The sequence below is a fragment of the Biomphalaria glabrata genome, chromosome 16 (genome assembly GCF_947242115.1).
Source record: "Biomphalaria glabrata chromosome 16, xgBioGlab47.1, whole genome shotgun sequence".
Lineage (NCBI taxonomy): Eukaryota > Metazoa > Mollusca > Gastropoda > Planorbidae > Biomphalaria > Biomphalaria glabrata.
In genome coordinates, this window is record NC_074726.1 from 29,681,836 (window position 1) to 29,696,163 (window position 14,328).

Genomic DNA, 14,328 nt, shown 5'->3' on the forward strand with positions numbered 1-14,328 from the left:
AATAAACCAAAGTATTTGGGCAAAGCCATTGAGGAAAGATAACCTATAAGCAGGACTTGTTTCCCCTTGCTACTTTTTCTTGGTGTAGCACTTTGTGCTTGCTGCTAGCTACCTAAGTGTCACCAGCTCATGGTTTTTCCTTTTTTTTTCCCATGTTTGGGTATAGCCACAAGGCATCAGAGGTTTGGATTCAGAGTTTTCCTGCAGTTGTTACCTTTAAACCAAGATTTATTCCTATAGCTGCCTGTGGACAATACAAAGAACACTGGGAAAGAAGCTAGGATAAAATATTTGTCTGTTAAACTGATGAAGTCTGTGGTGGCTGAGTGGTAAAGTGCTTGGGGGGTCCTGAGTTTGAATCTCTGTGAAGACTTGGGTTTGGAATTTCAGGATTTTTAAGATGCCCCAGACCCACCCTACTCTAATTTAATGAAAATAGTTGGGGAAAGTTGGTCATTATGCTGGTCACAAGACACCCTCATGTGCCATAAAAATAGATGAGCTTTAGATCATCTGCCCTACAGATAACAAGGTCTAAAAGGAGTGTTTTACTTTTTTTTTTTTTTAACCAATGATATTTTTTTAAAATGCTCTGTAAATATAAGTAAAAATATACTAGATACTTTTTTTGAATGGACTCATAGCTTCATAACTGTTGTCAACGCACAATTTTTTTTTACTGCTTTCAAACTTGATCTGCAGAAAACTTCTCACCCTGTCCTTCAATAATTCCAATGTGTCATTTGATTACATGTAGGCCTACCCAGTGCTCATATAGTAATGTTTTGTTGATTTATTTGTCAGGTCATAACTTTGGCAGTGAGCACGACCCAGACACCGCTGAGTGTAACCCACCAGAGAACACTGGAGGAAACTATTTAATGTGGCCTATTGCTGTCAATGGAGAAGAAAAAAATAACAATGTAAGAATTTGGCCAGTCTACTTAGATCAATGGTTCTCAAATAGAGTTTCTTTTATTGTGTTTCTCATTTTTATTTAAAAAAAAAATCAACCAAAAAAAATGAGAATGTTAACCAAAACAACTTTTTGTATCTGGTATGAAAATAAAGGAGCTCATTGCTTGGTTCATCCTGGTTCATCATTCTGTTGTATAATACACACAGTTGCAGCACTCATGACAGTGTAATTAAATGAAAAACCAGAAAAGAGATTTATATCAATTAGTCATTTTCTTGACTTGGTCTGTCAAAATGTATTTATAATGTCTGTCAAGATGTATTTATAACACTCATGCGCACATATTTTATTCATAAATATTCTCTGGGTATCTAACTTACATGACATGTATGTCAATCCATCTTTAATATTACTTCATCTTTTTTATTCTCTGTCACTAAGGATTAAGTCTGTATTGAAGTGTTCCTAGGTCATGGTGATTTTACATTCTTCCATCATGGAGATGTTGATTTCACATTTCCTCTTATGGAGATTTTGATTTCACATTCTTTTATGAAAATGTTGATTTCACATTTCCTCTTATGGAGATGTTGATTTTACATTCTGTTATGAAAATGTTGATTTTACATTTTTCTCTTATGAAGATGTTGATTTTATATTCTTTTATGAAAATGTTGATTTTACATTTTTCCATTATGGAGTGATTTCACATTCTTCTCTTATGGAGATGTTGATTACACTTTCTTCTCATATGCAGATACTAGTCCACATACTTTAAAAGAAACCCTAATAATAACTATGAAAAAAATAATTGGTTTTAACCTGTAGACAATTTAGAATTAAAAGCAGGCCATTAGCAAAGTTTTCAATATCAGTTATGGCCTGCATAATGCATTACAGAGAATGAAAAATAAGAATAAGGACTTGGTTTATTTAGCAATAATTTTGATGTGTTAACTAGTATACATAGTATCATGTTTGGTCTGTCTTAAAGTTGTACTGCTTTTTCAAGAAATAAAACATATTTTCTCTTCACTTCCTGCAGAAATTTTCACCCTGCGCTTCCAAACATATAGGCCAGAAGTTAGAAGAGATTGGATGCTTAGTAGGTAAGATAATTTAGATATCTATCCGTTGCTTTACATGTTTTAGAAATCTTTTTCAGAAATGAAGATTGTTAAATCCTAGCACAAGCCTTGCGTGGGGCTGCAGGGATAGGCTGTGGTCTGCATCCACATCTCAGTGCCATCGTCTCAATATTTTTAGATATTATTATTGGGATATGTGGTTGAAAGGTTAAGTAGGCTTGTACTTGGCTTGGCCCCCTGTGAAGGGGGCTCAAAGCTCAACATCCCTCGAGCAGAGTTGTGTTTTTCTGAGCACCTAAAATGCAGCACGGAAAAACCTTCTCCCAGATACCCACTGGTCCACAAATGAGATTGGACCATATCCCTCTGAGCATGCTATAAGCAAGAGAAAAAAAGGCGCTATTTAAAACTATAAAGTTATATCATCTCATCTCTGCTTGTGATCCCATTCGGGACATATGCCACCAGCTTCCTCCTGGCATCTTAGGGTTCTGGCTGAGTCTCTCCCAGTTTCTGCATCTAAATTTTGGTGTTTTGTGTTGCACTGCAGTGTTTAAACTTAGGGAGTGAGCTTGGGCTGGTCACAAATGTGTCTAAATCTGGCACTCGACAGAGCACAGACCAGTGCCAAGTCACATGATAAAATTGCAGGAAAAACAACAGAAAATTCTTCCAGAAAAAGTTATTTTCCTATGCACAAGTGTTGTTCTAGGCAAAGGTTGGTAGAGAGTATGACAAATAAAAGGGTCAACAATTTTCTTAGTACAGAAATATTTAAGGAGCGTGTAAGTTCCTTTTTTCAGACCTTGTGGTCTATAGGGCAGATGATGTAAAGGTCATATGTTTCAGTGGTCAATGGTTAACCAGGGTTTCATGTGGCCAGCACAATGACTAACCACCTTTACTTTTCCCTAACTAGTGTCAGGTACCCACTAGAGCTGGGTGGAATGAGAGGTGCCCAAAGATCCTGAAATAAAAAATCCCAGTCTTCACTATGAGTCGAACTAGGGACTCTGTTTAGAAGCCCAGCGCTTTACCCCTCTGCCAAAGCGCCTCAGAAAGCGTGTAATTAATTGAGTGGTAAAGTTAAGTGGTCACTAGTCTTTGTTCAAAGCGGGCTTAGTCTTTGGTCATCATCTTTATTATTGTTCCTGTATCTACAATGTATCTTTGCTGTAGCTACACTTCATGTTTGAGTTTGAAAGTTTGAAACTCAAGAAAGTTCTATCTACTACTTTGTCATTTCATTGTGTACAAATGGTGATAGAAGAGCATCTCTGAATCTGCATGTGTCAGATGATTGTGGAGAAAATACAACACAGCTCTCTCTACACACAAATTTCTGGGCAGAAGCATGCTTCTCTTTTCTTTGTCTCGAAGGATATCTCCTTTAATGAGCTGCTGTTTTGTTGGTCATTGTGCTGTCCACAGAAACAGATGACCTTTCCATCGTCTGCCCTATTGATCGCAAGGGGAGCCTTACTACTTGTTCAGCTCTGCTTATGTTGGGATGTTGCTAGAGCTTACCTAATACAAAGAGTTTGTGCCATGATTTTTTTACCTTTGATTTAGAGAGTGAATACTTAATGTTTTTTTTTATAAATTTATATGAACTTTTGTATTTATTTTCAAGATAAAAGCAATTATCAAGAAATGTGCGGCAACGGAAAAGTTGAAGATAATGAGGAGTGTGATAATGGGGACAGTAATTTTGACCCTGGTTCCTGTTGTAATGAAGTTTGTAAACTCAGAACTGGAGCAATATGTAGGTGGGTGGAATACTTGACAAGACTTGCTTTAAGTTCTTGCTTATTTATAGGCTGACTCTCTAAGCCTGAAGGAACATCCAAAACATTTGACAAACATACACTTGTGTTTAGTACTCTAGCTTGTGAAAATATTTGAAGAGATACTTGGGTTGTATTTTCTCCACAATCATCTCTGACATGCGGATTCGGAGGTGCTGTAATAATACTAATAATAAAACTCTAGGACACAATAAAGTGACACAGCGCCGATATACCTACTCTTGAGTTTGATGTTTTCTAACTCAAATGTGAAACAATATACATACAGATCATGTACATTCTAGGTATAATAATGATGATCATTGAACTAACTGTAGTAACTGTAAATGGTATGAAGGCTGTGTACTTGTAACGTGCCTACTATCTGGCCATCAAGATATGTAGAATGCTGGGTTCATCTGTCCTTGAGCTATGACTCTACACATTCAGTACACAGCAAACATAACTATTATGCACTGACTTGAGTCCAATTTCAGCAGACAAGATAACGTTTATTTGATGAGAATAATACAAGATAAAATACTGCAACTTGACGCATTTAGTTACAGATCACTGGTTAAATAAAGTTATATAAACATAATCCAACATATTGAAATACAATGACCTCCTCATCACAGCGGGTATTTAATATGATACGTTTTCTAGAATAGATGTACTTAGAATTTTACTACTAAATCACGTTCGCATCACAGCGGGTATCAATGCAACTCTCAAAACGTCTGTACTGCCCCAAGTACAGGGAACTACTACTGACTTGAGTCTAGTAAGTCTCACTTCCTCTTTCTTCTCTGAGGTTTTCTGGTGCTTTCACCTTTTTGAACCTAGGTGAACAAATAACTTTCAATGTCAAATGAGACTGACACTAACCAACTTTTTTTTTAACTTGCGACATCTGAATCATATGTTTCTGCTTTAACCTTGAAATAATTTTCTGTCAAGGTCTGTCTGCATTTTTTTTTTAAATGTGGTTTGATGTGTGACTTTTTGAGTACAGCAAATCTGTCCTACATTTGTGGCCAACCTTGAACTGTCTATACAAGTGTGAAGTGTGTGACAAGTGGCATAGCTAAGGATTTGGGGCCCGGGAGGGTCAAGTCCCTGCATTTTGACATTCAACATCATGACATGACGGCATGATATTAAATGTAAAAACAAATTTCGGACACTCATTTTGGGGCCCACCTCTATTGGGGTCCCAGGAGACTTTCAAATTAGAACCCCCCTTCCCCCCACCCTTGCTATACCAATGGGTGTGACATAGGACTTGAAAGGTTTACTTTCTTATGAGTAGTACCTTAGCTTGTAAACAAAGGACTATGTATGTGTATTCTTTTGTTTTTGAACAGTGATGAGAATACACAGTGCTGTTTAAACTGTCAGGTGGCACCCAATGGAACACGCTGTTTTGATGGGCTTTCTGAAAGCTGTAAACAAGATAGCTACTGCAAGTAATCTCTCGTTTTTTGTATCACGTTTATACAATATCTATATATATAACTATTCAAAGGACACAGAATGCACACAGTGAAATGCATAGAGTTGGAAAGACTTAAACTGTCTTGATTTAGGGGACATACAATTTACACTGTGAAATAGCACCTAGTTAAGTTCACTTTTCAAAAATTGAAAATATTTTAGCTGAATAATCATCTGTATTTCATTCATTTGCAACTTAGTGGAAAGAACTTCACTTGCTCAGAGGCTGCCAATCTTCCTGATTTTACTCCTTGCTTACAGAGGTAATGCTCATGTGTGTACCACTTGTCATGCCAAGAGCTATGTTAAAAATGTTTTGATCTGTAATGCTAGCATCTATTTTGAAAGATTGTTCACATAGGTGGACCTTGTTTGGTATTTAGAAACATAGATATTCTTAGATTTCCTCCAGGTGAACAAAAGTCTTGTTTGTACTATATGGTAGGGTAGCATGGTGTAATGTGCTTGATGGATATACTCATAACAGGGTTAAGTATCTAATTTGAAAACAAGCAGGAGAGTGGTGACTTAATGTTTAGCCTCTAATTAAGTGGTGTTCTAATGTTTAGCCTCTAATTAAGTGGTGTCCTAATGTTTAGCCTCTAATTAAGTGGTGACTCAATGGTTGGCCTCTAATTCAGTGGTGAATTAATGGTTAGCATCTAATTCAGTGGTGACTTAATGGTTAGCCTCTAATTCAGTGGTGACTTAAAGGTTAGCCTCTAATTAAGTGCTGACTTAATGTTTATCCTCTAATTGGCAATGATAGAAAGACTTTATTATATGGCTTGTGGTTGAACATGAAACTAGTTCTAAGTGTTTTTGTTTTTCTGAACTCGACTGTCAAGCCTAGAAAACTGACGACTAACATGTCTCCATTGCAGTGGTGGATGCTATCAAGGAGAGTGTCGTGGGTTCTGTGAGCTGAAGTCTATCAAAACAGGATTGGCTTTGGAGCCTTGTCTTTGTAGAGAGTTAGGTTTGTACATTTACTATATTTATTGTTGGCCTCAGTGGTGGGCTATTGTTCATCTCTTAGACATGAGATGGAAGCCTTTGCATTGGTTACCATTGCTCTCACAGCATTCCCATCCCCCTGTGTGCCTGAGGGTAAAAAGTAAAGTGCCCCTTTCAGACTTTACAGATGATGTTAAGGCCATCTGTTTCTTTGGCCAACAGTTTATGAGCGGGGTGTCATGTGGCCAGCACAGTGATCAACCACCTTTACTTTTCTCAGCTAATGCTAATGTCAGGTACCCATTAGAGTTGGGTGGACTCAGTGGCATCCTGAAATTCAAAATCCCAGTATTCACCAAGTTTCAAGCCCAGGACCCCAGGTTCAGAAGCCAACGCTTGACCACTCGGCCACAATTTATAATGCTTGACATTGTTGATTTTTAGAAAATTAAAAATTTATCATTGTTTTCATGTAGAGTATAAAAGTATTTATACAAATAATCATTTTAGAAAAAAATCCATTTATCAGTTCTTGTGAGGTTCATCGTATAATTGATAGGTAGTTCATCAGTGTTTTTATACTTTATAGGTGTTTTTATAATTTTATAATTGATAGGTGTTTTTATACTTTTATAATTGGTAGGTGTTTTTATACTTTTATAATTGATAGGTTTTTTTATACTTTTATAATTGATAGGTGTTTTTATACTTTTATAATTTATAGGTGTTTTTTATACTTTTATAATTGATAGGTTTTTATACTTTTATAATTGATAGGGGTTTTTATACTTTTATAATTGATAGGGGTTTTTATACTTTCAGATGAGAATGCCTGTAAATGGTGTTGCTATAACAACAGTGACCCCAATAACCCGGGAACATGTATGCCTCATTCCAACTATTCTTACGATGATGGACGGAAATGTTTTGCTGGTTATTGTGAGGTAAAATTGTTCTTACAGTTTAAAGATGTATAATTTAATGATTTTCAAAGAGATTCCATTGCTTAGATGTTGTATAACATTCATCACCTTCACCTATTCCTTAGTGTGTTGAACTGTTGAAACATCACACAAGATCTGTTGATTGTCTTTCTCTATTCCTCTATGTCCCTTGCATTAGAACAAATTTCATTCAACGACAGGTCTTTCCATTCTTTTATGTCGTCTTCCAATCATTCTCTCTGCCTCTTCTTCTTTTTCCTGGTACTGTTCCCTGAAGGAATGTTTTTGGCGAGCCCTGAGGACCTTATGATATTGCCATAGCGTTTTGTGATTTTGGCCATTGGGTTCGTGACAAGTCCCAATGTCTTTTATAAAAACTGCCCTGTGATGTGATTGAGTTGAAGTTTGCATTTTTTAACAGTGGTTATATAACATTATGATGCACAAAGAGATATCATTGCTTAGTTATTGTATAACATAATGATATACACAAATATTCCCATTTTTAGAGTGAACATACATTTTATGAAGTACTTAATGGTGGGGATCTGTATTATATAAGATAAGATCAAAGAAATACTTTCTAAATCAGTGGTGCTCAACTTTTGCTCCTTTATTTTTCTGATAAGAATGTCACAGAAAATGGGGGAAACAATTAAACAAACGGGAGTTACAATTATATAGAATAGTGATTCCCAAAGTGGTCTATATAGACCCGCAGGGGTCTACGACGACTTCCAAGGAGTCTAATAGACAAAAAGGATTTGGGAAGCTCTGATATAGCATCAAGATTTAAAAGACTTAATACTAATAAACACATTTTCTAAAAGGATTGCTCTGGTTCTCTATGTAAACATAGTATCCACTCAGCAGTCAACGGCATTGGGTTTGCATTGGGGTTTGGTTTCTATGACCTTCAAGTACATTAGCTTAGTTTCAGAACTAAAATGTAACTCGTGTTAATGTCCAGATGTCTGAAACTAAATTCTTTTAGCTAGGTGAAAATATTGACCAACAGTACGCTCTGAACTGTCACCTCGAGTTCCACCCCTGCCCTCTAGGATCCACTGGTGTCTTGTCACCTTGAGTTCCAACCCTGCCCTCTAGGATCCACTGGTGTCTTGTCACCTCAAGTTCCAACCCTGCCCTCTAGGATCCACTGGTGTCTTGTCACCTCAAGTTCCACCCCTGCCCTCTAGGATCCACTGGTGTCTTGTCCCCTCGAGTTCCAACCCTGCCCTCTAGGATCCACTGGTGTCTTGTCACCTCGAGTTCAAACCCTGCCCTCTAGGATCCACTGGTGTCTTGTCACCTTGAGTTCCACCCCTGCCCTCTAGGATCCATGGGTGTCTTGTAGGAGGTTTGGGCTAGGATATAATAAAAACAAATTCTGAAGTAACCTAGGAAACATGAAAACAATACCAAAGATTGGATTAAGAGGCAGAGAACAAAAAAGTTGTAAATGTAACAAAGTATAACAAGATATATTTTTTTTGTCTACAGAGTGGTAAATGTGTCATGCTAAGGTCATCCTCTATTGTCAGGATTTTTAATTTCATCCGAGGTGTGAGTCTAACTCGTTTAGGTGAGCATATATGAAAGTAAAGTGTACATTATAGAACTAGCATACTTCCTCCACTCAAGTGATAAATACCTCAGTATATGCTTACATAAAATACTTCATATCAACACACTGGATTCACAGTGGCTGAGTGGTTGGATTCCAAACCGGGGTGGGGGATGTGTCTCAGGTTTGAATCCTGGTGAAGACTGGGATTTTTCATTTCAGGATCTTTGGTTGCCTCTGAGTCCACCCAGCTCTAATAGGTACCTGACATTAGTAATGGTGGTTGATCATTGTGCTGGCCACATGACACCCTCGTTAACCATGGGCCACAGAAACAGATGACCTTTACATCATCTGCCCCATAGATCGCAAGGTCTGAAAGGGGCACTTTTTTTTTATCAACACCCTGTCGTATGCTGTAACACCCTGGTAGACAGCTCAAGGTTGATCACAGAATGTAGGGCACTTTGTCTGTACCTCAATTACATCACATGTCAAATGCCAGGCAGACCTTGATAGAATAGTAGTGCAGGGCTACGGTAGGGACACAATTTAATATAGGTCAAAGGGACAAAGTAAAAATAAAATATAGGCCAAATTGAAGGTTGTTGAGGTCTGGCTTGATGTGACACAATGATTCTAGAGGATTTTGTAAAGGATGTATAAAATAGGAGAGAAGCTCAGAGAGGAGTTTGGACTTATTTGGTTAGAAAATTAGATCTAGAAGTGGCTGGCTGGTCGTGTGGTGTGCCTTCTAGACTGTCTTTCTGTTGTCTCGATGGTCCAAGTTCATATCTGCCAGCTGCCATCTCCCGTTGTCCTGTGGGAGGTTCGGACTATGAAGAAAATTATTTTCAACTCTGAAGGAACATCTGAAACTTGTACAACATTTTACAAAAAAAACACCATTTTACATTTTAAAATAATTAGTTGATTATATTTACTGTATATATAGTGTCAAGTCTGAGTTCAAAAGTATTAATTTGAAGAAAATTATATCTACACTTCTTTCATTGTTTCTTAAAGTTGTTTGAACTATGATTACTGCAGCTTTGAATGTCACAAATATATCTCATTAAACAAAACTCGTAAACAAATTTTATATCAACATTCCAGTGGATTCTTACATCAAAAAAAAATGTTGATATCAACACCCCTATATAGACTTGATAGAAACACTCTATGCCTACACCTACAGTAAAAAAAAAAGTAAAGAGGCTCAATAAAACATCTGGACACCATGTTTCAACAAAGAATGACCTGAATTGTTTTCTTTCTTTCTGTCAGCTAAATTCATGAAAAGCAATATAGTCCTTGCAGTGATAATCACCAGCTTACCTTTCTACTTCGGGTTCATTATGCTGTCCAAACAATTGGTAAGTTGTTCACAAACTCACATTTTAAACAGATCCATCAATGCTTTTTTTTTTTTTAATTACATATTTAAAATGTTTCACTAAAATATTCAGTTGTTATTATTTAATATTAAATATATTGCCTAAAATGATCATTTGTTGAATATTATATATTTGAAAGCTAGTATACAAAATGATCAACTGTTTAGTGTTTCAATAGATAAATGTCTTTGATTTGGTTATTTGTAAATTCACATGAAGCATCGATGTTAACCACCAATACATCAATAGAATACTTTTATTTGGGCCACTTAAAGCATCAATGTTACCCACCAATACATCAATAGAATACTTTTATTTGGGCCACTTGAAGCAATGATGTTACCCACCAATACATCAATAGAATACTTTTATTTGGGCCACTTGAAGCATTGATGTTACCCACCAATACATCATAGAATACTTTTATTTGGACCACTTGAAGCATTGATGTTACCCACCAATACATCATAGAATACTTTTATTTGGGCCACTTGAAGCATTGATGTTACCCACCAATACATCAAATAGAATACTTTTATTTGGGCCACTTGAAGAATTGATGTTACACACCAATACATCAATAGAATACTTTTATTTGGGCCACTTGACGCATTGATGTTACCCACCAATACATCATAGAATACCTTTTATTTGGGCCAGTTGAAGAATTGATGTTACACACCAATACATCAATAGAATACTTTTATTTGGGCCACTTGAAGCATCGATGTTACCCACCAATACATCAATAGAATACCTTTATTTGGGCCACTTGAAGCATTGATGTTACACACCAATACATCAATAGAATACATTTATAATTTGAAATGGATAACTTTCAATTGTGACAATCATTAAAAACTTTTAGTATTGGAATTGCTTATCGGAGGCGTGGTGGATGAGCGGTAAAGTGCTTGGCTTCTGAACTGGGGGTCCTGGGTTTGAATCCTTGTGAAGACCGGGGTTTTTAATTTCAGGATCTTTGGGTACCTGAGTCCACCAAGCTCTAATGGGTACCTGACACTAGTTTGGGAAAGGAAAGATGGTTGTTCATTGTGCTGGCCACATGACACCCTCGTTAACCGTAGGCCATAGAGCCAGATGACCTTTACATCATCTGCCCTATAGGCGACAAGGTCTGAAAGGGGAACTTAACTTTTACTTTAGCATTGTATACCACTTAAGTAAGAATCCTCTAGGTTGAGGGAAAAGTCAATATCTTTACAAAGTATTGTAGTGACCAAATGTTTTATTGTTTAAGCAATGGGTTTACCACTTGAGAAGACTTTGGGAAACAGAGCCCCCATCATATTGCAATTATGTTTGAAGACCAAGGCTTTTAATAGTAGTGAAAATCAGAAAACCAACTATGCTTTGAATTAAGCCAAAAGATTCCTGGAAATAAATAAGGCTCATATTATTGTTTTTTTCAATGATTCTTGTTCAAACATAATTTTTATTTACAAGCAGTTGGAAGTAGATCACTTCAAAGTAGCTAAAACACTACCCCCCCCCCCCCGACTATCTTTTAAATATGTTTTTTTGTTCACAAATGCATCTTTAAGGAAATATGAAAGTTCACATTTTAATTTACTTAGAACTGATCTTCTAAGAGCTGTTAATATCTTTCAATGTAGGGTTTTTGTTTCTACAACTATTTCCTTGAGCTAAGCAGTCCCTAATTGTGAACAATACAAATAGTAGATTTGAGACATTTCTATAGGCTCAAGGAAAACAAATGTTTTTATTCAGACATATCTAAGACTTGAAAATCATGAGGAAACTGCAGAATTTTTTATCTGGACCACAAGCTGGCTGAGTAGTTAAGTGCTAGACTTATGACAGTTCTCAGGTTCAAATTTCTGAGAAGTTTGGGATTTTGAGTTTTAGGATTTTTAGGATCCCTGCTGGTCACTTGACACCCTCCTTAACCCTCGGTGGCACAGCACAAACAGATAAACTTTACATTATATGCCCCCATTTAATACTTGTGGCCCATGGCTGTTCTCAGATTTGACATGCCCTATGTAGAAAAGCTTGTAGTTCCAAATCAATGGCTGCCTGATCGTGCGGTATGTGGGCTGGACTTTTGGACTTCCTGATGGTCCTAACCCTGCCTGCTGCCATCCTCCGTCGTCCTGGAGGTGGTTCGGACAAGGGAGATTTATCTCCAGCTCTTAAGAAGCATCTCAAAAATGTCAAATATTTGAGAAACAAAACAATGTCTCTTTTTAGGATGAGAATGCCAGGAAGAAATCTGAAATGTATGATTACAAACCTACATGTACCATTAAAATTGCTAAACATTCTTTCTCAACAAGAGGCAGGTAAACTTATTGTTTAATCCTTCCAAATAGCAATCAATCTATCTCTCTATCTATCTATCGATAAGCTATTTTTTTTAAAGTATATAATCCTCTATAAAAAGTTAACTCTAGCCTACCATTCTCTATAAAAAAAGAACATTAACTGATATATAACATCTATTCACAAAAATCAACTGAAGTACTGGTATAGGCTATCATTTTCTAAGTAGGCTCAAAAGATCAATTCTGTTGTTGTGACCTTTGTGACTTGACATGTTATAGTTTCTGGACATTTGTTTTGTTTCTCTCTGCAGCTGGGGCAGTGGGTTCAGAGATCCCTATGGATCACTCTCCTGATCTGGACATTCCAGAATCAGATGCTCAATCTCCACAAGAAGATATTGATCTGGCCACCAGCTCATTCTCATAGGCATAGAAGCATGTGGGTTTATTTCTTTTCACTGCTGGTGTTAAAGCAAACCCTACTTTGAGAATTACCACAACCCACATACAGGTACCAGCACAGGATCGATTTGAGAAGAAATGTTTTCATTGACTTGTTATTGTAACGTTTCTGTTTAAATTACAGTGTAATATTTTATGTTGGGTTTTAATGTGAATTTATTTTTGCCAATAAAATAGAGTTTTGCCTGAACAGTTGCCATTTGTTGTGGTCTGATTTGTAGAGGGTGGGACACATCCGTTTGCCAGAGAATCGCCTTCCCAAACGACTTTTGTATGGGGAGAGGTGTGCAGGAAAATGCTTGTAATGGGGGGGGGGTGTCACTACAAGAGCTGCAAAGACACTCTTACAAGCTTCCTCAATGAGTGTGATAATGACTTTCATGACTGGGAAACTAGCTCACCATAGCTCCACTTTCCGTGAAGCTATGTCATGAGATACCAAGCAAAGAGAGTGGCCAGGATGAAAGTATGATATTTAATACTTTGGGTTTTTAGCATAATTTAGGCATGAAAGAACTCAAGAGATAACAAAAGGCACTCCACTAACTATAAAATGCTTCCAATGAGATGCATCTCAAACATCCTCAGACAAACAGTCCAACCCCTGGCCTTCATGTGCGGCTCAAGTATTGAGCCCAGGTTAGAAAGATTAAGGTGCAAACAGTAATTGGGCACCTGACTAAACCAGTTAAGACTTGGATGGCTAACCACCTATAATGAAAATGTGTCGCCTTGCAGCTATACCAAAATGTGAAATGCTTTGGATGACAACCCTGGGAAAAAAATTAGGAGCCGGTGACCCTTAGCAGTTTGCACCTGCTATAATCTGTCAGAATCTGTGACCCTTAACTGTCAGCACCTACATCTCCGCATCTCCTTTGAATACAACAGCTGCTTGGGGGGGGGGGGGGGGGACCGATCATGCTGACCATAGCTAATATCCAGGCTTAAATCTCATTTCTTTGAACTGATCCACGGTGGCTTTGTGACTGAAGAAAACCAGAGCATTTTGCCTTTCAGACAATTTTTCACTTAAAAGAACTTTTTGAAATAGTCTAAAAACCATTATTCCTAAGGAAAGGAGCAGCTTCAGTGTAGCACTTGACCGTTATCCCAAAATTGTAAGATCAGCTTTATACCAATACCTTTAGATAATCTTAACATTTTCCACTACAGAGTCCCCCTTTCCTAAGGTAATCTCAGTAACTTTAAGATTTAGAGTTCTTATTTGTGGATAATTCCCTTTCATTCATTCTGTCAAATACTAAGCTGAAAATGTGAGTTATTTCTCATAACTCAAGAGTTCCAATGTAATATTTATATTTCTGAAAAGAAAAGGCTAAATTATTCAATGCCAATACTTATTTTATATATTTTTTTAAAGTAATTAAGATAAATATT

The 14,328-nt window shown here is 37.0% G+C and overlaps 1 protein-coding gene across 2 annotated transcripts; it reads left to right on the plus strand.

Moving 5' to 3' along the window:
- Window positions 1-719: 719 nt before the first annotated feature.
- On the plus strand, window positions 720-13,122 carry LOC129923399 (disintegrin and metalloproteinase domain-containing protein 17-like). Of its 2 annotated transcripts, none has more exons than XM_056014185.1 (11): window positions 720-923; window positions 1,965-2,028; window positions 3,641-3,776; window positions 5,162-5,263; window positions 5,492-5,554; window positions 6,176-6,270; window positions 7,071-7,192; window positions 8,696-8,777; window positions 10,047-10,135; window positions 12,392-12,483; window positions 12,777-13,122. In XM_056014185.1, the coding sequence occupies exons 1-11, from the start codon at window positions 735-737 to the stop codon at window positions 12,817-12,819; spliced, it is 1,077 nt and encodes a 358-aa protein (XP_055870160.1). In that variant the 5' UTR covers window positions 720-734; the 3' UTR covers window positions 12,820-13,122. The 2 variants fall into 2 exon arrangements, with proteins under 2 accessions (XP_055870160.1, XP_055870159.1); XM_056014184.1 differs by having other exon boundaries at window positions 12,392-12,479.
- The last annotated feature ends 1,206 nt before the right edge of the window (window positions 13,123-14,328 follow it).

What these genes read in the sequence shown, in the direction of transcription:
- LOC129923399 (XM_056014184.1), top strand. Translation starts at nt 735, where the DNA reads ATGTGTCATTTGATTACATGTAGGCCTACCCAGTGCTCATATAGTAAT. An exon ending in AAACAAGATAGCTACTGCAA is followed by an intron (nt 5,264 to 5,491) that starts GTAATCTCTCGT and finishes TTTGCAACTTAG; the next exon opens with TGGAAAGAACTTCACTTGCT. An exon ending in TGTGAGTCTAACTCGTTTAG is followed by an intron (nt 8,778 to 10,046) that starts GTGAGCATATAT and finishes TCTTTCTGTCAG; the next exon opens with CTAAATTCATGAAAAGCAAT.